General features: G+C 43.7%; 2 protein-coding genes across 2 annotated transcripts in view; one reads left to right on the top strand and one right to left on the bottom strand.

The window, feature by feature from the left end:
• Positions 1–4,787: 4,787 nt before the first annotated feature.
• LOC306742949 (zinc finger FYVE domain-containing protein 1) lies at positions 4,788–11,500 on the bottom strand. The gene is made up of 12 exons (XM_079225408.1): positions 11,383–11,500; positions 10,463–10,744; positions 10,092–10,314; positions 9,781–9,992; positions 9,554–9,660; positions 7,791–7,899; positions 7,560–7,657; positions 7,353–7,470; positions 6,834–7,004; positions 6,546–6,738; positions 6,165–6,263; positions 4,788–6,075 (listed from the first exon to the last, which is right to left on the bottom strand). Exons 1-12 carry the CDS (start codon positions 11,497–11,499, stop codon positions 5,843–5,845), a joined length of 1,962 nt encoding a protein of 653 aa, XP_079081534.1. The 5' UTR covers position 11,500; the 3' UTR covers positions 4,788–5,842.
• Positions 11,501–13,291: 1,791 nt separating this feature from the next.
• The window catches only part of dpf1 (double PHD fingers 1), a gene marked incomplete at its 3' end in the record, with an annotated part of 38,741 nt that continues 27,032 nt past the window's right edge, over positions 13,292–25,000 (top strand). Inside the window, exon 1 of the mRNA XM_079224673.1 lies at positions 13,292–13,370. Within this exon, the coding sequence (XP_079080799.1) occupies positions 13,339–13,370 (32 nt within the window). The 5' untranslated portion in view covers positions 13,292–13,338. The remainder of the gene's footprint in view (positions 13,371–25,000) is intronic.

Raw genomic sequence — 25,000 nt, 5'->3', positions numbered from 1 at the left:
ACCGAAACTACATTTTTACAAGATTACATTTGAACACATCATGACAACGATATATCATTTAGCTTCGTCTAATCCCGAATGGAGCTTTAACGCAGCACAACGTAGCTAAAAGGAACCTCACGGCTGTTAGCTAATTGTTGCTAACGTTAGCTAGCTCTCCTACCACCATTTTCAACACGCATTATCCGGGATCGGCGACTAGAAAATATATTTTGTGTTGAATCTCAGTGGAAAAGACTCTTTGGTCATTTTCTAAATCCAAACTTTATCTCTGCGGACACAAACCGGCAAGATTTGTTTGTTTGACGGTTAATCCTGATATCCCTATTTGCTATATTAATACTTTGTATCATAAAAGTGTGATACTTTGTGTGGCAATTAAATTTTGCTATGCAGATATTTTGCGATATAACAATCTGTATCTAAATCTCCACATGCATTTGGAAATCGCTCCGTAGCATTGTATTTAATCAAAGAGGTCTTTCAATTTGAAAGCGTGACTCACACTTTTCCTCAAAACTCTTTTCCTCAAAACCCTTTTCCTCAAAAACCCTTTTACTCAAAACCCTTTTCCTCAAAACTCTTTTCCTCAAAACCCTTTTCCTCAAAACTCTTTTCCTCAAAACCCTCTTACTCAAAACCCTTTTCCTCAAAACCCTTTTCCTCAAAACCTTCTTCCTCAAAACTCTTTTCCTCAAAACCCTTTTCCTCAAACCCCTTTTCCTCAAAACATTCTTACTCAAAACCCTTTTCCTCAAAACCCTTTGGATTTCTGATCGAAGCGAATATGCTTGCACTAAGATGTGTTATTGCTTGCACAGATTTCCCGCTTCAGCCCCTTCTCCTCACACTCTGGCTGCTTTGTGTGTGGCTCGTAAAACATCTGCTCTCAGATTTATGCTTTCTTTTGTTGTGCAAAACCCCGTCAAAATTCCCAAACCAATAGAATTAACAGGCAAAGTGTTATTATGAAATGGCCACTGCCCCGTTCGCTTGCTTTCTTTACGTCATCTTGATTCTTAACCAATCTCCAATACAACCAATTTGGATGTATTATACACCATAAGTAATACACAAGTGAAATATATGGTTTGGTACATGAGCAAATTCAAATAGCATTTAAGTAGCGCCAATGGGCCCCAATGAGACCTCGCCTGAATATTCTGTCCTAAACCCTTTCTAACTTTGTTCTGCTTCACTTTATCAAAGTCAACCTTTGCAGAGAGAACGTTCACATATTGAGCTATGATTTGGGTTAGTGAATGTTCACATATTGAGCTATGATTTGGGTTAGAGAGTGTTCACATATTGTGTTATGATTTGGGTTAGTGAATGTTCACATATTGAGCTATGATTTGGGTTAGAGAATGTTCACATATTGAGCTATGATTTGGGTTAGAGAATGTTCACATATTGAGCTATGATTTAGGTTAGAGAATGTTCACATATTGAGCTATGATTTGGGTTAGAGAATGTTCACATATTGAGCTATGATTTGGGTTAGAGAATGTTCACATATTGAGCTATGATTTAGGTTAGAGAATGTTCACATATTGTGCTATGATTTGGGTTAGAGAATGTTCACATATTGAGCTATGATTTGGGTTAGAGAATGTTCACATATTGAGCGATGATTTGGGTTAGTGAATGTTCACATATTGAGCTATGATTTGGGTTAGAGAATGTTCACATATTGAGCTATGATTTGGGTTAGAGTTGGACCTTACAGCTGCATCATTTCAAAGAAATAATCATCCTGAAAGTGATTTTCTTCTAGGAGGACCTGAAACCCTTTAATTTTTGCTGTGTGTCATCTTCATTTACTCTTAACCAGTAACATATAGACTGATGTTTACACATCTGAACAAAATACCTCACGTGTACCTTTTATTATAACATCAAAAGTATTAAAATAGCCCTAGTGGTTGCAGAGATACACCCTTTTTAGTTTGGATATGACATTTTCCAGCAGAGGCCTAAAAATAGGTGAGTTTTTAAAAGGTTAAAATTAGTCAGCACCACTATGTCGCTTTGGCTTAAAATATCATAAAAATGTGAGTATGGTATGAAATACAAATATGTACTGTATTATCCTTTATGTGTTGTAAAAAGTCACAACATTGTCATAGTTTGTCATGATAAAAGTAAAATATGTCAGTATGCCGTCACACACACACACACACACACACACACACACACACACACACACACACTGGAAAGACCAAACACAACCTTCCAGCATGACAGATTTCTTCTACACATTACAGATATAAAAATAAACAGATCAATCTGCATGAAAGAGCTCTTCCAGTATTGTTCACGAAGCGTTTCAAAGCTTTCGTGGGAACCGAGCTGAGTTTTGATCCTTTTCACCTCAGGGTGTCAAGAAGAAGCAGACTTCTCCGCAAGTTAATCTGAGTGTTTGTTCTCGGGTTCCTTGTTCACACCAACGAGGAGCAGAGGAAGCAGCCCTTTGGCTCTTTGCTCTTGGAGCCTTCAGACTGTGGAAAGCTCGACTATCAGACTGTTTGCATTTTATTCTTTTGTCGTTTAGGTTTTATCTGCTTTGTAAGCTTGTTAAGAAAAGTGCTGTGTAAATAAAGTTCATTATTATTATTATTATTATTATTATTACTGCTGCAAACTGGGCTCAGGGCAGCAGAAAGTTTAAGTAAAGCAGAAGTTTATGTAATAAATAGCGTGATTCTCAGTTCTTCTCTATTATGTCAAATACACTAGAAATCACTTTGATATTCTATTGTCCTAATTTTCTCCACAAACATATCATTCATAAACAATTACAAAAGAAGCTCAGAAAAATACAAACATCCATTTGATTTGGATTACTTTTATTAAATCACAACAGGGATGTTATAGCATAGGATACACGGTTCGGATATTGGAACAAAATGGAGATTACATTTTCCATTTTTTTTGTCTTTTGTATTATGGTGATATACATATGTATACATTCATGTGACACAACAAAAAAAAAGAGATGTAAATAACATGTGTTAAGGTTATAAATGCATTATTACATAAGAAGACCAACAATTGTCTCACCAGAGATGTAAATAAAGATATGGAAGATGGAATAGTGTTCTTATCTTGTTAAATATGTTGTGGTGGCTTTGTCACCACTGCCTCCAACTAACGCTTCAGTGTGGCTGTTCTGCATATATATATATATATATATATATATATATATATATATATATATATATATATATATATATATATATATATATAGCTGTGCTGCAGCAGGACATAAAAAGAACACTTAAGATCTCCAGCTGATCGTCGCCTCAAAGCCAACCAACAATAAAGTGTTATATTTTTACATCATCACCTTTTATGATATGTCAATAATTCAAAACGTTGTGCTATATCATTCAAACTAGCGTCAACAGTCTATACAGAGAGAGCTGCTGTCTCCACATTGACATTCTGTGTACGTCTGTTTAGCCCGCCGTAATTAGTTTGTGGAGGAAATGAGCACCGCTTCATGGAAATGAGTCAGCTATCCATTACAGCGCTGGACATCAGGGACCGTGAACTGCAGATGACCTTGAACCAGACGTGGTGGGAGGGATGGAGAGAGGGAGGGAGGGAGAGGGAGGGAGAAAACACACCTGTAGGTAACAGCCACTGGAAATAGCAGCTTCCCTGGTGGTTCTCTGGGTAAACCAGCTAGAGGCCAATCTCACGTCTCCTGGGGGAGAACAAAAACACAAAGAAAAACAGGAAAAGGCTCTGCATCACTCACTAGAAGGGACCAAGACATGAAGAGAGGAGAATGACTTCATGGATTGGAGATGATCAACAAACAAACACAAGGTGGAAGTGGTTATTTCTCAGTTCTTAGGGGAGTAAACACAAGTTGATACCACCAGCTCCGCCGACCTCGGCTCCAACTTTAGCTCATGTTCTGTGTTCGATGCGTTCAGGGTCACGCGGAGCCGGACTGAGGCGGTACGAAGGGGCCGGAGGGCCAGTAACATGTATAGAAAACATATATGTTACTCATTTTTTATTCCAATATTATGTGATGACAGAACTGCTTGTGCAAAATGTAAAAAAAAGGAGGGAGCTGTTCAACCACAATGATCTAGACTCGTTTCCAAACTTAAGCTTTTTAAATGGAAACACAAGATGTTCACATCTTCTCTCAGTGGGTTTTATGATGGATACTGGAAACATAATACAATAAAAAAATATTACAGTAAAGTACCACCAAATTCTGCATAGAATGAGCTAAATATCTCCCTGACTTTAATAACTTTAAAGAAAAGCAAACCAGAGGTATTATTGCTTATGATATATATATATATATATATATATATATATATATATACACATATATATATATATATATATATATATATATATATATATATATATATATATATATATATATATATATATAAACATGTCAGAGAAGTGTCTTAATACAGCCTAAAAAAAATAATTATATATATATATATATTTAATTTCTATTACTGAAACTGAAGAGCAAGTCTGTGGATAAAAAACACAAACATTAATCTCCAGGTTTCCTCAAATCATACTCACATATTTAGCAGATTAATTATTTGATGGACAAGCATTCTACTTTTTTTATCGCCACATCATCTAGTTACTTTTGCGACAATGAGTAATCCATTTAAGCTATTAGAGCGTGATCAATTATGCAGCAACTAAAGAGAGGAGGAGGAAAAGGAGGAGAGAGGAAGTGAGTGATGGAAAACATTTGTAGAGACACAAAGTCTTCCTTTGTTTTTCTTTATTTGAAGAAGTCTGATTTAAGAAAGAAAAATCCAGATGCTCAATTTCCACACATTTCTGGAAAACATCTCTAAAATTTGAATTGATTATTTCTAGACAGAGATTAATTGCATACATTGATCCAGTTGGTTAAACAGAGAAACTCTTTTGTGTACGTTTCCATTAACATTGCAGTGATTTTTATGCTCAAAAATGTAAACGACTACATTTTCCAGTCTGGTGCAGGTGCATTCAATATATTAAGAGAGCTTTCAGGAGAAGCATCAGTGGCTCAACAGAGTGCCTATTTTATATTTTTACAATAACCTCATAGTCACTCTACATCCGTACACAGGTATTCCCAGACAGTGGAATGTTTATAATGTGTTGTGCTAAAGGTTTTCTCTTCCTATCCACTTCCCCACATTGACACCACTGTTAGAGTTAAAAGAGCCAGGCTGTAGATCACGCTGCTCCGCAATCAGGCACATTTCATCTCACTGCTCCTCGCTCGCACGGAAGAATCCCCTAAAACGAACTTTAGGAGCTATAGAAATGGGAATGGAGAGTCCCATGAAGGCACGCTCTGCTGTAGACCTCCGTCTGTCCAGAGTCACACAAAGATGGAAAAGATCCCATCACACAAGCTCTACTTCTTTCCTTTGAGGGCTTTGCAAAACCTCCCCCCACCCTTATTCCCAGAGCGTCATCTTTTTTTCTATTTTCAGCAAACAAACTGGTTTAAAATGGAAAATTGTTCGCGTGGTGCGAGGAAGGAAGACGACAGTCGAGAGTACAAGCCCTGCTGTTACGACAAGAACTGAGTCAAGATCCCAATCGTCCAGTCAGAAGGTGACCCGTGTTGAGTTTCACCTCGTAACCGCTGCGGACTCAGTTGGTCAAGAAAGGCAAAAAAAAGATGGGAAAGCTGATCCTAAATCAGCTGATAAAATCCAGACCGGGGTCCTTTTTTAAGCTTCAAAACAGCCCGTCTTTTCATGATGGATCCTCGTCGTCGCCGGGATTCACAGTGTTTTTTTTATAGCGTGGATCAGCTCTCCCGTTTGCTTTTGAAAGCTCACAGACTGTCCTTGCGGGCGTTGCAGCCGTCGCACACCCGGACTGGGTGGTCCCATCCTCGGGAGGGCACGGGCTTGACGTTGGTGGAGCACGGGCCGCACACGCCCTGCCCACAGGCCCTGCAGTGGTGCTTGGACATCGCCGGAGTGAAGGTCTTGGAGCACTGGTGGCACTGGGCGATGTCCTGGTCGGGCACCCAGTAGTCCGGCCGAGCCACGTCTTTCATGAAACCTGGGAGAGGATAGTGGACGGAACGGTAAACATATGTAACCCGGCGATAAATGTGCGAGTGTGTGGAGATGAGACGGCGCTGCGCTCACAGAGAGGGTAGTCCACCGCTGTGGTGACCATGTCCAGCGTGGACTGGGCCACCTCGGTCACTCTGCGGGCAATCAGCCCCCGAGGCTCCACCTTAGACACTGAAGAAGAGAGGTGTGTGAGAGAAAGACACAGATGTAAAAGCAGCAATAACACTTGTTTATACGTGAGCAGCTATCGCAGACACAATCTGCATTTAAATTACACAAAATCAGAGATTCATGCCGTCTGTAATTTAATTTAAATGGAAATCTATGTGTAGTTTTGAAATTACAACAGAAAGGAATAAGATGCGTGCAAATGAGACGTCATCATTAACACGGTTTTGCATCTATCACTATTTCTCGCTTCACTAAAAGGACTTGGAGTCGGAGGTGTGTTACCCTGGCTGTTGGTGGCCGCCGGCCCCCCCTGTTGGTAGCAGGCCTTGCACACCCTGACGGGGCCGCTGCCCCAGCCTCTCTCGGGCACCGGCATCCTGTGGCCGGAGCACGGGTGGCAGAAGCCCTCGCCACACGACCGGCAGTGGTGCTTCCTCTCCGCCTCCTCGAACACTTTCCTGCAGCCATGACAGGCCTGAGGGGCACGGGGAGGGCAACACATTTGAAACAGGGGTCAATCATTTTTTAACCGTGTGTTAAAAGTGTTTTATAACTGAAGGTCAGACTCACGGTGATCTCTGTGTTGGTTCTCCAGTACGGCGGAGCCACCTGGTCGGTGACCCAGGCGGCGACAGCCTTGGTGGGCCCCGTGCTGTACTCCGACACGGACTGGATCACGTAGTTCATCCCATCCAGGACCCTCTGGGCCGCGTTCTGGTGGTTGGTCAGAAAGGTGTCCGACTGAAAGAGGAAAGAGGGGATGACCAAAATGCAGACAATTAAGAGGAGAAGGTTTTATAGTCAAGAAGAAGGGAGCGAGGGATGACAGGTGGCTGCATCACTAGCAGGATCTCACTCTCATTTTTATGTTGCATAAATGGAAAATGTAATGCTAAAAATATAATGTCTTGTATTCTCAGTCTCTAAACTATCTGGTCTGGCCTCGAGGAACATTGGATGCCAGATAACTCTGAATAATCTCATCCACCAGATGCCGAAACAATGACCTCAGTGTGCAGTGATTTTTGCAGTGAAACTATAAACCGGAGGAAGAAGAAGAGGAGGAGGAGGAGGTGGAGGAGTACTCACCCCTTCCCAGACATGTTTGACCTCAGATCGCACCACGCCGCTCTCAGGGTCCTGGTTCCCCACCCAGTACTGTCTGCTGCGGTAGATCACACCACAGCTAGCACACTCCAGCACAAAGCTGAGAGGAGGGGAGACGACGTGCATGATCATCGGGTAAAAGGCAGTGAAAAGGTGTGTGTGTGTGTGTGTGTGTGTGTGTGTACGTACCCTGACCAGGCATACTTGGCCAGTCCAAACCATGGGTTGTCAGTGGAAGCGGACGTCTTGGGCAAAACAATCACCTCTCTGCCTCCTTCATAGCACCTCTGGGGACACGAGACATAAAAACACAGAGAAGAATATAGAAGGTGTAATGTTCAGGGTGGGATTTGTTTGAGATGAACAGCAGAAACCCAGTGAAACTACAGCAGCTGGTGACACTGGTGTGAGGAGTCTTACCTTACAGATGAGCACCTTGTTGTTGTACTGGTGTACATACTGGCACAGTCCATCCGCCATGTGGGGCACCCGGTCTCTCAGATGGTTCATTCCGTTTTTACAGCGAATGCTGGAGACGAGACAGAAAACCAAACCCTTCAGACCGACAGGACAGACGTCAGAGTCGGTGAAGCGGACGGGATTTTTTTTTGTAAAGAGTCAGACAGTCCATTAATCCAGGGCCGACTGCTTTCAGATTTCTCCCACTCTCGGCTCTCCATCAAGAAGAAGCACAAAGAGAAGGGGACTTCCATTTCTCCTTTTCCCCAAAAATATGGAAAAGACATCATGTTTTATGTGTCCCATTGGGGAGACATCCAGAGGAACAACAACAGATTTCTGCTTTAAGAGAATGAAATCAAAATCTGTTATTCAGCCAGAGGCAACAGAGAAACTTCTGTTTGTGTTGCTGTTTATGTTTCCATCTGGCTATAAAAGCTTTTAACTGCCGCGTGCCGATATTGAAGAGGAAGGATTGTTCCCCAACTCAAGGAAAAAGACGACGTTTAGCAAAAGACATTTAGAAATTTGAGATCTGCACCAGACAGGATTTAAGACTGAATAACAATACATCTACTACGTCTCCACAGTGCAATTCTAAAGGGAAGAAAGGCTGTTAAACTGGAGACGGATCCTTTGCATCCTTTCAGCAGACACAACGTACAGATGACCACGAGAAGCTGCAGCTGTTCCTCCATAAAAGAGTGGAAAATACTTTCATTAATATTGAAATCTGCAGGAGGAGAGCTCGTTAACGTTGGCGGCAAACAGCAAACAGCTCACGTTAACCGAAGTTCTATTTAATTGCACGATGATACTTTAATGCTTCGTTCAGGGAAAAATGTGCATTCTGCAAATGTAATGTTCAAATGTAGTCTTGTAAGATATAGATTTTGGCAAGAAACTTTAATCAATACATATGTTTTCAGGCGATGTTTTCACAGCAATATAAAATTGACAAAAAGAGAGCGATTTATGACCTGTTTATAAGCTTTATATTTTATTTCCTAATCGTTTTAATTGTGTGTTTTTTTTATGAAATTAACCACGACAGATAAGATTTGATGGTTTACAGTTTTTGACGCTTTGCACTGACTCCAGGCCAGTAGTAAATTTCGGCGAGGCTGTGGGTCTCAGAAAGCATCCATTGTGAACTCTGAGATCTGCAGCCCAGAAATAAAACTAACCGAGTGATAAAGTCCTCCCTGACATTCTTGGACATCCACATGAATCACACAGGGATTATTTTCATTCCAAAGGATATTAGATTTTTTTTGTTGATCTTAGAACTAGAAAGTACAGACAAGGGATTTGGGAGCAAAATCAGTGTGCACTAAAGAATATATATAAATATATATAAGGGCTGAGAGGTGTAATGTTGCATAAGAACAGAAGAGTGGCTGAATGATACTGAATTATACTTTACCATATGTATCTATTATTGCACTATGTTTATTGTTTTTATTATATATTCTTTTGTTTTTATTCTATGTCTATCTTCATTGTTAAGCATTTCACCGAGTCAAATTCCTTGTATGTGTAACGTACTCTAAAGAAATAATTCTGAAATGATGATTTATTAATTTTTTGACCAGCGCTTCAGTCAAAATGTTCCCTGATTTTGGCCCCGGTAAAATGTCAGGTCCAGCAAAAAAAAAAAATCTAGAATGGAGAAGAACTGAGGACGAAAAAGAAACTGCTCAAAAGCGTTTGCCATGACTTACTTGCAGCTGAGGCAGACAGCAGAGCAGGTGAAGTACTCGTCTGGGAAGAAGGAGTGAGGGGTCATCTTATCGTCTGACAGTTCCCCACAGAAACGCTCACTTAGGGCCTAGGGAATAAATAAAAAAAGGATGGCGGAGATTGATGGGAGAGAGGAAATGTGGACACAAAACTGCCTTCATCTCGGTTCAAATATCTCTAAAACTGTACTTCCTGGTCCACCGCTCACCTCCAGCGCGTGGAACACGATCCCGGGCTGGCGGGGCGAGCGCGTGTGAGTGTTCTTCACTTGCTGCCGGACGGCCTCCAGCAGCCGGCCGTAGTCGGTTGGGGGCGTGATGGTCTGGGTGCCGACGTACTGCATCGAGCTGAAAGCCTCCGTCCCCAAGCCCAGGTCGTGGAACCGCTTCTGGAGCAGCGCGTCGGCTTGGCCCTTAGAATCTACAACGGTAAAGAAAAGGTGAAGACGGAGGAGGTGATCAAGAGATCAAAACCAAAAAATCCTGTAAAAAGGGTTCCCAGTATATTTATCCCCCTTACCGTGACCGAGTAACTGGGTGTGCGTCGTTTCCTGGAAGACGATGACGGCCGGCCCGAGAGTAGAGAGAGGCCCGTCCAGGCCGCAGCGGCTGGAGAGGGCCCGGAGCTCCGGGGTGAAGTGCTTCAGGTAGGCCCCCGAGGCGTTGCTCAGGAACTGGAACATGTCGTTGTGGAGGCGCTCGGCCCGCGTACGATAGACGACGATATCAGACACCGCCAAGATCTGGAAGAGGAGGGGATAGATGAATAGAGAGCAAGCACCTTCGAGCACCTCGGACCTGTGTGATTTGACGACAAAACTATTATTCAAAATGTACTAATTTATGTAAATACATCCGTTTTTTTCAGTCAACTCGACCCCGAATAGCTACCTTGAGCAGCAGCCGCATCCTCTGGTTCTGATTGGCCGCGGCGCCCAGCAGGCCCTCCGTATCCAGCGACACCAGGCCGAGGGTGGGGTCGTACGCGGCCCACACTCCCACCGTGCAGGAGCTGGGCGACTTGGAGGTGTAGAACACGGTGTTGCCGCCGAACAGGATGTGGTTGAGGGTGTGGGACTTGCCGTCGCCCGTGTTGCCGAAGATGGAGAGGACCTTGACTCCCGCCACGTCCCCGCAGCGGAGTCGGTCCACGAAGTCGGACTCATCGCGGACCTTGGGGAGGGAGAAGAAATGTTCAGGGAGACATTTGAGGCAGTCTCAAACGTGATATAATCGGCTCCCCTCGCGGACCTCATTGAGCGTATTGAATTTGTGGGAACAATTCAGTCTCGGGTGACTAATATATGAGACTATTTACATCCAGTCCAGACAGAAATATTCAAAATTAAGGCTGTATTCATGAGCAGTGTTCTGCTGACCCTTCAGGCTCAAACTGCTGGTGCATAGACAACAGACTATCTGGATAAGTATGCACTGCAAAACCCTCATTATCGGCTGCACTTTGCACTTCTGCGACAATAAAACACACAACAAGGTGCTTCCCTGCGTGTCAGCTGGGTCACGTGACTCATCCGGGACTTCCCCCAAATGAGCAAACCCCATTTGCTGCTCCCTCTCTCGGCTGGAGTTTCGTTTCTCTCGGGCCCTTGTAAACGAAAACACAACTAAGCTACGAGCAAAACACGACGGGTGAAGCTACGGATAGTGACGTAATCATCTGTCAGTTGAAGCATTATCACGCTAATACACCTCATTTATCAGCAGTGTGACTGTCAGCGTCGGTTCATGGCCTTCGTCAGAATGTGTTGTTGTTCCTTAGCTCGCTAGCTAACTTGCTAGCTAACTTTTACCTGGAGGTTTTCTTGTTCGTCCACCAGCAGGAAGCTCCGCCCAGCGTCCGGAGTCTCTTCGGCCTTCGTCGGACCGATCGAGATACTCTCCATTTCTTTCATGAGTATTTCGGACATCGCCGGGTTTAATTTCTTAAAACGTTTTCGAAACGAAAGTTTAACATGATTCCTCTCTCTGTGTCTCTCTCTCCTGTCTGTCAATCACAACAACAGCGCGTGTGCTGGCCGGAGGGAGGAGCCAAGGCGCGCGCGGGCCGGTGACGTAGGACGCATTCGTGCGTAGGTTCGGTCAGCGTCTCGCCTGGTGCACCAGCACCACCTTGTGGACAACATGCGGAATGACACAGGACCTGCAATTCAACAAACTTCCGATATTAGAGGATAAAAATAGCATGAAATTAGATGAAATGATGACTTCACAGACACATAAATGATATGAGTGTTCTGTAGAATATGTTTCAAGTTTAGATCATTCATTCAAACCAAATACAATTCAAGTCCAAATGTTTGTTTCGCTAATCTATACATAAAGATGATTAAATATGAGTTATTTAAAAAAAAGCAACTAACTCATAATTACAGCAACACTGAATCAAAGTTTCTATTTAACGGTCTGAGAGTGTTTTTTATTGGAGCAGTGGTGCCATGTTGGAGCTGCTCGCTAATGTTCATTAAATATTTGTTAGCACAGATCTATAAATATCACATGTCACTGGATGGCTTCAGAGAGGCGCCACTGCTGCGAACAGGACATGGAGAACGAAATTCCAGCATTGCTGCTCAAACTGTCCTGGCTAAGCTCCAATCCTTGCTCCCTTGCTCCCTTGCTTCCTTGCTTCAGTCCTCCCTCCTTCCCTTCCTTCCAAGCAGGGAGGGAAAGCATGTTGGGAAGGAATTTAAAGAAGGAATTAAGGAATAAAGGATGGAGGGACACAGAGATTGAAGAGGGTCCCAGTCTTTTATCCGAGCTCATCCACGAGAGACAAATGTCTGAAAGAATCAATTATAGGCCTATACCCTCAACCCATCGCCCCTGATTAATGAATAATTAAAGCTGCTCAGTGCAGGGCTACCTAGCACTGATAATATAAGATTAACTATGGTCTATCAACATGCACCACTATTGTAAGGTTATGTAGACACTGCGTCTCTTAATATGCCCTAAAATAGGTAGTATAAACTTGTAATTAAAGGGTAATAGCCTATAATTGTATGTGAGGTATAGGTATATATTTTCTTTAATTAAGTTGACCACCTGTATGGATTGTATGTCTTGGGGAAATTAGGCTAATGATTTTATGAATATGTATGATTTGATAGTTGTTCCCTATAATAAGATCACAGGTGTACTTGGCCAATAGTTCACTAAAGTAAATATAAGAAGAAAAAAATGTGAAAACACATCTTAAATAATTTCACAATATTATTTGATCTTCATTCAGTATGAAATGTAGGCTTCCCATCAAGTTGCCACTTACATGATGTGGTGCAATTTTGGGACTGGCCAGTGCAGACTCAACCTCGCCCATCATCATCATCCTCATCATCATCATCATCATCCAGACAAGGAGACAATGCAAAAGAGAAGCTGGCATCCTCAGACTGACAGACAGTCCTGCAACCAAACCCCTGACACATTATACATATTTTTTTAATTTTTAATTTAAATCAATCCAGAACTGGAGGATGGCATTGCTCTCACAAGTCCGAGGCGGGACCGCGGTCCACTTAAATCGCCATCCCCGCTGGTAGTTGTAGTGCTCTTCCCTTCAGCGTGTTTCATGTTGACATGCGTAGAAAACTACACTTCCCCAAAGCTGTCACGGGGCGCTCCCGCCTCCCATTGGCTGCTCGCTCCAGCCGCAGCCCCAGAGAATGAATGAAATTGGAATAGCAGCTACATTACATGTACAATACCGGGCTCTGCAGTGTTGCATTCTATCATACTATATCAAAATGGCCACAGCGGTGCAGAACCCCCTCAAATCGTAAGTACACCTTTCCTGAGCGTTTGCGCTTTTTTCTGTACGTGTGCATGCTGTCAGTGCAATTCAAAGAGCCTTTGCATTCACAGATATTTCTCAGCGCGGTTACCAACACATCTGCACATGCAATGCATACGGGCAGAGATGGAGATAATGTCAGCGGACGCGAATCAGCCTTAAAGAAAAGTTGACGAGGGGGTGTGTGTGTAAGTGTGTGTGTGAGTGTGTGTGTGTGAGTGGGGGGGTGAGGGGGGTTCTGTGTTTTTGGCACGAGGGGATTATTGTGCGCGCCGATGCAGTTCATATAATCATTTGAGCCAACAGCAGCGTGTGTGCAGGGATATGGAGGAATGCCGGAGGTAGATTTTTTTTGGGTGACCCGGTGTGTCCCTTGCCACTGTGGCCAGCCAAGATCACGGTCAAAGCCGGGGCTGGAGTGGCAGGCTGGCCGGGAGGCATGGGAGCTTAGATTGGCTTTACCGTACCTGTGAGCACATTTTTTGTGTGGGGGTACACACACAGAGGGGGTAAACAGGTAGGCAGGATGAAGCTGCAGCGTTACGGTACCTCTTCCTGCCGGACCTCTCGGAGATATATAATCCGAGGTAAATACGCTGGTGCACGGCTTTAACTCCAAAACTTGCTTTCATCTTCAGCGCCTATAATGAAGCCGATAATAAAATCTGAATTGCAGTCCGGCGTTTTTTTACGCTCAACGTGCATCTTAACGGACATTTCATTAAACTCATGGGTCTTTAAACGGGTGGATTCCCCGTGAAGTTTCTCCCCTAATAATCCCCTTTGTGCAGGTTTTTTTTTTTTTTTGGAAGGGGGGTCTTTTTGTGTGTGTGTGTGTGTGTGTGTGTGTGTGTGTGTGTGTGTGTGTGTGTGTGTGTGTGTGTGTGTGTGTGTGTGTGTGTGTGTGTGTGTGTGTGTGTTGTTTTTCTGAGACTGGTTTCAGAGGAATGCAGACGCCTGCTGCCCGCCTGGGCTCCCGGCCAAAAAGGTGGCCGATGTGCGTCTGTCAGCGGGTACTTACAGGGAAACAAAAAAAAACCCAAATGCACACCACAACAGCTCCAATATACGAATAGAGACGAGGAGTGAGCACACATCAGATCCATACAGGCAGTTTGAAACAAAGAAAAGTCATAGACATGTGTGCAAAAAAAAAAACAGAGGCGCACGTCGTATGCTGCACAGGTTTCACCTGAGCAGGGATATAGATACAGACCTGTCTGTCTGTCTGTCTGTCTGTCTGTCTGTCTGAGACGCAGACACAGGCGACATTTCGTGCAATTCCACGAACGACTGCCCGGTACGTGTCATGCTTTGAACAGCACTTCACAGCAGAGAGGGAACCGGAATGCTACTGATTGGGCAACTGTGTGCTGCCGTGATTGTACTGTGATGGTATTTGAGTGTTTTTTTGGGGGGGGGAATGCATTGCACATATCTCAATGATGGCGTCAGAACAGATTTGAGATGAATAATTTGGAGATTTAACAACGCTCTAATAAACTGGTACCCAGTGGTGCTCTGTGGTGACGGGACAGGAGGGGACAGGTGGATGGAGGCTGTCGTGTGGGACCTTTTTTTAGCTCAGAGCTTCTTCTCCTCTCCTCTTAGGGAAGCTCATCCAAGCAGAGCCAAAGGGTGGCCAGATTAGTCTATATATACACAATTGACAGATTTGCATGGAATACATATATATGTATTCCATGCAAATCTGTCAATTGTATATATATATATATATGTACCAGGGCAGAGAGGGAAGTGAGCTTGTGGTGGAAGGACATGCAACATGATTTAGGGAAAGAATGAAAGCATATTAAGTAAATAATCTAAAAATAAAAGAGCCTGGGGGCCAGTAACTATAACTGTTGTTTATACTTTTCAGCGGTGGTCTTGCTTTTGATTTGAAGTTCTTCAGTTTTGACAAAAAGGAAGACGTGGAAGGAAGCAGAAAAGTTGCGAGCCAGATGCAGACCTGCAGGGATGCTGGCTCACTGTTCCACTCCAGCGTCTGACTCCATGTGCAATAATAAAGCCGTGTGTATTTATCACACAAGGCCACAGCAATCAACGCTTTCTTTAACACCTCACCAACTGTATAAATGCCATTGTTTCGCAGTATGGGTTTAACTACGTTCCGGTTTCCACACACACACACTGCCATCGGCTTTTAAACAAGGCCCGGTAATTAGCATGTCTACTAACAAACTGGCTACTGGAAGGCTAACAACTCAAAGGGGCCTATTCAGCAAAATGGGGTAAACAAATCGCACAAATGTGGTTTTAATATCGACTCCATACAGCCGGTTGTGTCTCTATAACTTTGGGTGAATCTCTGCGATGAATTTTTATCAATTCAGTGGGATGTAAATTCTGCAGGATGCATTCACAATCGTCACTGGAGTGTGAGTGGAGTGAGCCTGCAGTGATGTGTGTGGAAGTACAGTGGAGGGTTCATTTGTGTGCGACGGCAAATCAGTGGAGGAGAGCAGCTCCAATCTACTGGGCATTTCCCCACCAGCTCTCTCTCTCTCTCTCTCTCTCTCTCTGCTGGATTAGAGACTTGTTTAATCTCTCCTTCTCTCCTTCTCCTCTCCCTCTCTCCCCCTCCCACCCTCTTATTTCCTCCCTGTCCTCCTCTCACCCCTGCGTCCCCTCCCTCCTTCTTCATCACTTTCTCCATCCATCACTCTTTTTTTCTTCTTCGCCATCTCCCTTTTGTTCAGCCATTTCCTCTCTGTCTCACTCTCTCTCTCTCTCTTTTCCATTTCCCTGCTTTTCGGCCTCAAACCATCTGAGCCCTCCAAGTCGCTTACCCTCAACCCCCACCCAACTCACCCCCCACCCTCCACCCCGACTCCTTACATTGTGAATCAAAGCATGTCAGTAATCTAATATTCAGCAAAACGTACTGAAGGAAATTCTTTCTGCATTTTGTCAGATCCTTTTAAATCTTCTTGGATATCTCACTCATAAGACTTCCCTGAGAGCGATTTACTGTGGATTTGAACTATCTACTGGCAGAACGTGTTTATAGTCCACTGTTCATACCCAAACTATACAATATGTCAGTGTGCTGCGTCACAGAGTGATATGTTGGTCACAATTAAATTAAACCAACGGCAGGAATGTCACAGGTGTCAGAAACGGTGAAAATGGCATGTTGATGTGGCGCTTGTTTTCAGCGATATTACTTCTTTGTGCAGGTTGGAGGGGCAGATGTAGATAATGGTGTGCTGTGGTATTGGCGGCGGTTGTGGCGGGGGCCTATATGATATTATTCCTGCCCTGCCTGACTGAGCCGAGCTAAATGAGTTCCATGTAATAACCGGCTCTGTGTGCAAACAGCCCCGCGTGATGGCTGCAACCACAGCCTGAGCATCCATTTCCAGATCTTTCTTTCTCTTTCAATCTCTCCCTTTCATTCCCTCACTCGCTCATTTGTGCGGTATCACCCGTGCGGATGGAGACACACACACACACACACAGATGCGCACACACACAGATGCGCACACAGTTGCACTCTCTCATTCCCTTTTCTCGCTCTCAGTTTTTTTCTTCACTCGTGCCGGAGTAGGCTAAGCCTGAGGTCTGATGTTTTTAAGGGTATTTCTTTTTCAGAGTTATTCCTTTCATCACCCTCTTATTTAGACTTTCTATCTGTTTTACTTTGTGTGTGTTTTTAGAAGACAGGATAGAGAGAGGCTGAGAGAAAGAGAGAGACATAGATAAGTATTTTTAGCTTTATGACCTATTTCTCCAGTGCTACCTAACTGACTGTCAGTCAGCTCCACTGCTTTGGGACCGTGCGTGATTTGCACCAAGGGAAATTGGAATTTGTAGTTTTGTTTGGTCGCAACTTGTAGTCCAAATGCAAAAGGTGTGGTGGGAGAATGAATCAACCCAAATCTCTCTCCTCTCCTCAGCGTTATTTCCTCTCTGTTGTCATTCCCCATTTGTATTATTCCCAGTGTGCGTGTCCAGTGGATCCCTATCAGGAGTCCTGGAGGGTGGAGTCAACACAAACCAATGGCTGCTTCCCTCTGCAGCACTTTAATAAGGATACAGGCCGAAGGGGGGCTAAGAAAACACACACACACACACACACACACATGCACTCACACGTGCACTCACACGTGCACCCAGATACAGAGGTAGGGAATCCATCGCCGTAATAAGAGGCCAAGTGCAGTGGTGATAAATCTCACCTGAAGGAGCTGTTCAGAGGCAGATTGCCTTACCCTGATGTACTGCCCTCAATACACACTGCAGCTAGCTACGGGCTACACACACCCACACACACACAGGCCTGCACACAAGCACAAATACAAATACCCAGCATGCTTTAATGCACGGATGGGAGCGTGCATGCGTATTGTTTTGCAGACGGACACACGCACACACACCCACGGACAGAAAGCGTGAACACATACTTACATTCACACAGAGAGGCCCATGATTCACAGTTTTATAGTGATTCCAGGATAACCACACCCAGTGGACAGCGGGAGACACACACACACACACACACACACGCAGGCACACACACAGGAAATGAAACGCAACTCTTCATTAAAATCACACATAGCAAGTAACACAAACCTCTGACAGATGAGCTGCCACTGCCTGCCCTCCTCACTTTCTGAGTGTCAAATCTCTTGTCGTGTTCAAATATGCAAACAGTCAGGAACAGACACACACACACACACACACACACACACACACACACACACACACACACACACACACACACACGTACACACACGCACAGATGCAGTGCTGTGACAGCAATTTGAGCAAACTGACGTTTTCCAGCTGGTTCTGTAGCAGACGTCCGCTCCTGCACATATCCCTGCCACACACACACACACACACACACACACACACACACACACACACCTACACACACACGCACGTACTCCTGTCTGTCAGTCTGTCACTATCAGACTGAGTGTGTGGCCTCTTTGTCTTGGGGACTGACATGCACTCTGTCCCTACAAACACACACACACACACACACACACACACACACACACACACACACACACACACACACACACACACACACAAAGGTATGTCTGTTCCTGTTTTCCTTCATTCATATTGGAGCTGCGTTGGTGTGTGTACTCCGATGTGTGTCGTTTTCCCTTTACATTGTAGAACCATATTTTCCAGGCAGCATCTCTTCTTGATGCTGCATCAGGGTGCATGTTTGTGTCAGTGCACGTGCCTTTGTGTGATTGTGCATGTGCAGCGTTGCCTAATGTATTTTGGTACTCCTCTATATATATATATATATATATATATATATATATATATATATATATATATATATATATATATATATATATATATATATATATATATATACATATACATATCTCCTTGCCACTGCAGCCTATCTTCAGAAGAACAGAAAAATGTGTTCATGTGCACATGCACAGAGAATGGTAGAAGAGAGAGAAAAAAGAGAAATAATTTCACTGAGAGTGAGAGTGAGAGAGAGAGTGAGAGAGAGAGAGAGGACAAGAAGAAATTGACTCGAGGGTGGTGGGAGGGAGGAGGGGTAGATTGGTAGGGTTATATTGCATAGTTTAATCTGTTGAGTTCAGCCATGGAGGCTGGGTTTTGGGGGGAGGGGAAGAACAGTACAGTAGTAGGCATCCTGACCGTTCTCCACTGGGCACACACATACACCCACACACACCCACACACACACACACACACACACACACACACGCACAAACACACACACAAACAGACAAAAAGCTCCGTAAGCCAGACAACCCCAGTGTGTGTGTGTGTGTGTGTGTGTGTGTGTGTGTGTGTGTGTGTGTGTGTGTGTGTGTGTGTGACTGCACAGATGGACAATGGAGGATGAGACAGGTGCGTCGACCAGGTGTACAGACTTTGGTCGGTAGGCGCAAGTGTTTTCAGAGGCTTAAAGCTAACCCATACACACACACACACACACACACACACACACACACACACACACACACACACACACACACACACACACACACACACACAATTTACTCTGCCTTCAGCCGTTTACATTTGAACTACTTCATTTCCACCCATTTTAATTACCTAGTTTCTCCCAGTTGGACTCCACCATTGAAATGAAATCCTTTGTTGGCGTTCAGGTTTTTGATTTTTTTTTGTAATTGTGGACACATTTTCATGATTTCTTAATATTTCTCATCAGCTATTCCAATGATGCAATTTCACCTCTAGGGGGAGCTCTCTGTTTTCTCTATTGGTCAGAGAACCAGCTAATTGGTGTGGTTAATTGCACCGTAACCACCAACACACACACGTGTGTGTGTGTGTGTGTGTGTGTGTGTGTGTTGTCACAGTATCAGACTGGACTGAGAGTCAGTATGTGGACGGCCTCTCCTGGATGAGACTCAAGGGATCGCCCAGAGATTCAGACAATAGCTTAACCACAGTGCGCCTGGTGGGGTGGCTGTGCTTTTTAGGAATGCTGTCTGCTACCTGTCAGGAGCACACGTGTGTGTGTGTGTGTGTGTGTGTGTGTGTGTGTGTGTGTGTGTGTGTTTGTCTGTGCTCCCAGTGTTCCTAGTTTCTTGGGTGTTTTCATGAAGGCCTCTCCCTCCCTGCTGTTTGCTTAGTGCAGGCTGAGGCAGACAGCTCAATGTGGGCTAAGGATTGATACACACACACACACACACACACACACACACACACACACACACACACACACACACACACACACACACACACACACACCACATGCTGCAGGCAGTCTCATTCCCTTTCTTCATCTAATCTTCATTTGGTGTGTGTGTGTGTGTGTGTGTGTGTGTGTGTGTGTGTGTGTGTGTGTGTGTGTGTGTGTGTGTGTGTGTGTGGATGGAGCTTCATTATATTGTCTATATTGTGTGTGCATTCATGAACCTTTTTTGTTTTATTCCTGTCTGCATGCATGTGTATTATCTATTAATATACACTTGACACTTTTAATAATATCCTTTTTTAACATACTGCTATTTGTTTGTTTGTTTACCATGTTTTAATGTACATATTCACATTTTCTATTTTTAAATGATGTCTTATATTGTGTTTATTGTCATGCACCATTCACCTGTAGACAAATTCCTTGTATGAGTTACGGAGTTGGCAATAAACTCTGATTCTGATGCTAATGTCCTTTTGTAAAATTAATATACATGTACAAGTACATTTGGTACAAGTATTTGGTTTCCTTTGTTTTGCATTGCTGTGTGTGTGTGTGCACATGCATGTGCACAGTCGTCCTTTGTGATGTTCCTGTGCCCTTGCACAGCACAGCCCTGTGTGATTGTCATTTCTGTCATGTCTGCCTGGACATTTTTGGTAGTCAGCTCCAGTTTGTTGGAGGGGTGGCACTCCGCCAGTTAATTCCTAAAGCTAGTATTTCTCTCTCCCTGTGAGCTTGTGAGTCTGTGTGCGTTCATTACTGTAAAATATAGCTGGAATAAACCTGGAATATAAATAGATGTTGAGGATAATAGAAAGGAAAAATTATTGGAATTGTAAAATTAGCTTTCATGCACAATGAGGCGTGAAACACAGAGTGTGTGTGTGTGTGTGTGTGTGTGTGTGTGTGTGTGTGTGTGTGTGTGTGTGTGTGTGTGTGTGTGGGGAGGGGGATCAGGTTTCGGCTTTCCTTTATTGGCTGTGTGGTTTGATGATGGGCAGTTTGGTTTCTCGGTGCCTCTTCCTGTGGTCGGGGTTTTCAGTAGCTGTTTGGTTGGTCGGCCACAGGCCAGAGTGCTTCAGTGGAGGAGCTTCCACATGGAGGGAAATCTGCTTTGTTATCGTGTGAATAATAGCCGAGCCTTTCTTCCTTGTCTACAATAAAGAAATAGCTCCACACTTCGGGAAATACGCTTATTCACTTCATAACAATACTGTGTTAATACGTGTATTAATACGTCTTTAGAGGTAGGCTAACAGCTATGCTAGGCTAACGGTCCCCTACCGTCTACCATAAACATGAGATTGGTATCAATCTTCTCATCTAACTCTCAGCAAGAAGACAAATACTTGTATGTGTATTACTCACCGTGTTGAACTATTCCTTCAAGTTTCTGTTTTTCTGCCACATGTACAACTCACCATGCAGCATTTAGCTAATGCTTTATCTGTGCATTATGACAGGACTGATGAACGTAGCTGAGCCTGTCGCCCATCAGAGTAAAAATGAACGTGCAGCGGTATTTATTTAATCGTTAGCGTTTTTTACACGGTGCTATAATTCACATCCAGAGCATTAATACAGGAGCAAACAACTATTTGCAATGTACAGATATACAGTAGTGGAGTATGTTGTTGCCCTGAGCAGAGAAAGTCACTCTCCCTCGACGTGTGATGTCATCCAAGGTTCTCCTTGCTTTATTGATATACAAACATGCTTCCCTTATAGTGCATGTTATGCATGATTTATGCTCTTTTGGCTGTGCGTCTTTAAGCCTTTTTGATTTGGACCTGCGTTTTTCAAATCTTTTCTCAGGTGGGCTTTGATGTATTTGTCTGACGTGATTCAATAGTTCCATATAAGTTTGGACCAACACAACTCAATGGCTGGGGAAAACACCATCAAGGAAGAGTTGTGCCTAGAATGAATAATGTTGTTGTTGTAACAGGATGCGAGGTACTCTGCGGCGTCGGGCGCATAGTCATATTTTTCGGAGGAGGCGTTCTGTGAGCTTTGCGAAAGCTTTCCACAAAGCTCTTAGTCGTATTGCAATAACCACATTGTTGCAGAAGCTTAGCTGCAACCAGGCAGCAACCAGCAGGGGGCGACTCCTCCGGTTGCAAAATTAAGTCAGATTGTATAGAAGTCTATGAGAAAATGACTCTACTTCTCACTTGATGTATTCCATTAGTAAACATTGCAAAGATGAGTTTATGTTCTCAATTGATAGTTTCAAGTCTTTTTCAATCCAGCATGATGTTCATTTGTACATTTTGGTGCGTTTAGAGTCAAATAGACCATTAAGTGAAGTATGCTTTACGACGGGATTACTAGGATTGAAAGGTCGCTGACGCTACCAGAGCCGTAAACGGCGTCTCCACGTCACTCCTCCGCAGTCCAAATATGGTAACTTTTATTTACTGGTTGCAAAAAGCCAAGATGGCGCCGTCCAAATTGTCGAACTCGAGGCTTCAATACGGCAGTCCACAAACCGATGGGTGACGTCATGATGACTACGTCAACTTCTTATATGCCGTCTATGTCGCCCACCCTCCGACAGGGAAACACTGTTAGCACTGTTGCCGTTGTTTGCACTGTTCGCTGCAAGCCTCCAGCTCAGCTGCCGCCATGTTGAGAGCCGTGGGGAGTCAATCCCTCTGCTCACAATACAGAATTGAGCGCCTTTAAAGCATTCACAGGTCCATGTGGGAGTAACAAGGTGCTGATTTAGGAAAAGGAATGTTTCATTGCTATTCAGTTTTTAGGCCCATATTGCACAAAAGAGACATTTTAAGAAATGTTTGCTGATCACGCTCTTCCCGCCGTTGCCACCCCTTTACTGTGATTTCTGAATCAACTCTCAGAGCCGAAGATTATTATTTTACAAATTGATGTTGAGAGTCAAGTTTTCTCCTGGTGGCTATTTGCAGCTGAATTTAGGGTTTGTCTGTCCAGAAAAACGAGCCGTCAGCCCCCTTTTTAAATGACCGAGAGCGAAAGACGAAGTGTTGTCAGTGAGTCACGTCTTTTCACAGGTCGTCCTGCTCTGTTACTGCAGGGTTCTCGCTCTCTTTGTCCATCTTCTCTCTCATTCCGTCTCTTCTCAACCCTTTCCCCCACATATTTCTGCCTCTCCCTCGGCGGATGTCACTTTCCTCTTTCTCGTTTTTCTCTCCTCTGCTCATTTCATCCCCCTTTCCCTGTTTCTTAAAAAATGTCTTCTCCCAACTTTCTCTTTGAGTATCTCCCTCTCAGCCTCCACCTCGAGTGCCTCGGCTCTTCTCCCGTACGAGCCTCCAAACAGGCAAACAGTCATGCAGCTCTCTCCTATCACAATATAATGAGATTGGGAGCACCCAAATTGAAAGAAGCCATTTTCTACAGCTGTCAACTTATTATCGAGAGGGGACCGGCTCATTCTCCTCCAGCGGCAGCGGAGGAGAGAGGGATGAAGGTGATGCAGGGATGGAGGAGAGAGGGTTTTGAAGTGAGAGGGGTGCTGAGGGAGGGAGGGGCTCAGGGGTGATGAGCTGTTTTACATTTTGAATGTTGTCTTTTTTTCCTTCTCTCCAGCATTTCAGTTTGGTCACTAGTGGAGCCTTGAAGTCCAATTTTTTTTTTCCCACCATGTTCGTCTTATTGTAATATTTAAAAAAAGAAGCATGTCAGGCATTCTGGACCTGTGTTTGTGACTGTTTGAGCACCTCTCAGTGTGTGTGAGCCTTTATTCTCCCTCCTCATCACTATTTATACACAGAGAGTAGGTGTATTTCTGTCTGAGGGAATGGCTGCCTTTCTATTTTGGCTTTAAATCAAGCTGACTTTAAATCAAGCATTTGGGTGTTGCTTTTATCCACGGTGGCTGCTTCTCTCCGGACAGGCCTCTCTACCCTGCTCAGTTCTTCATTAGCTTATCGTAAAATACAAAGAGGGTCGCTGGCAAAGCACGAAATCAAAGTGAAAGGAGTTCAACAAAAAGTGAAGTACCTCCAACGCCGCTATTAAAATACACTCTTGGTCAAATGCACAGATTTGCAGGCGCTGAGCTGCACAGAAACACATTCTCTTCAGCAGAAGGCGAGCAGTTCATTCCCAACGACACATATTGACACCCGGATCACATCCTTTAAATGTCACACATCTAGCGATGCTCCGCGAGGTTGCAGAACTGGTTCAGGAGGTTTTGAAGATGCCGACGCACACAAGCTGTCAGGCACTCACCGGCATCTGCTGGGTCTGAAGGAGTTAAATGTGTCCTTATATCCATCCAGGACAGTTGATTGTTGTTGACATTTTCAAGAGCTTTAATCCAGTTTGAGGATATTAAAGTGTAAATAATCATCTTTTCGTTTGAGTGTCTTGTCAAAAAGTCACATCTTTTCAAACCTAATTTAGCTTTTTTCTGCTAAAAGATGATTATCTGTTCTGTTTGTACCTTGAGAGTGTGTTGTAGTGGCATATTTCAATACGTACCTCAGCCAAGGAGGCTTTTAGTCCAGTTTGTTTGCTTTTTGTCTGTTAATAAGCAGATATAATAATGATTTCACAGATTTCAGTCAAATCAAATTGAAGACTTCTGCCAAGAAGGAACTGGTTAGATTTGGCGCAATTAAATCTAATACGAGATCTTTTTACTGAAAAAAAAAGTGTGCGTTTCGGGGCCTTTTGGGGCTTTAAAATCAAATAATTTCTTCACTGGACTTTTGGATCAGGATGAGTTTGCGATTTGTAATTACCGCAAAATAAGTCCATGAAAGTTATGCACCATTTTATTTCTTTTCTGTCATTATTTGCCAAATTCCTTTAAATGTAGCCTCTAATACACATCAAAAGTGAGTAAAAAATAATCTCACCAAACAAACAACTGAAACTCACTCAGCCTTCTAGCCACATCTCTCATTAACTGACCGAG

The sequence above is a fragment of the Taurulus bubalis genome (assembly GCF_910589615.1).
Source record: "Taurulus bubalis genome assembly, chromosome: 10".
In the NCBI taxonomy this organism is placed as follows: Eukaryota; Metazoa; Chordata; class Actinopteri; order Perciformes; family Cottidae; genus Taurulus; species Taurulus bubalis.
Note: the sequence above shows the minus strand (reverse complement) of the source record. Positions and strands in the feature narration are given on the sequence as shown.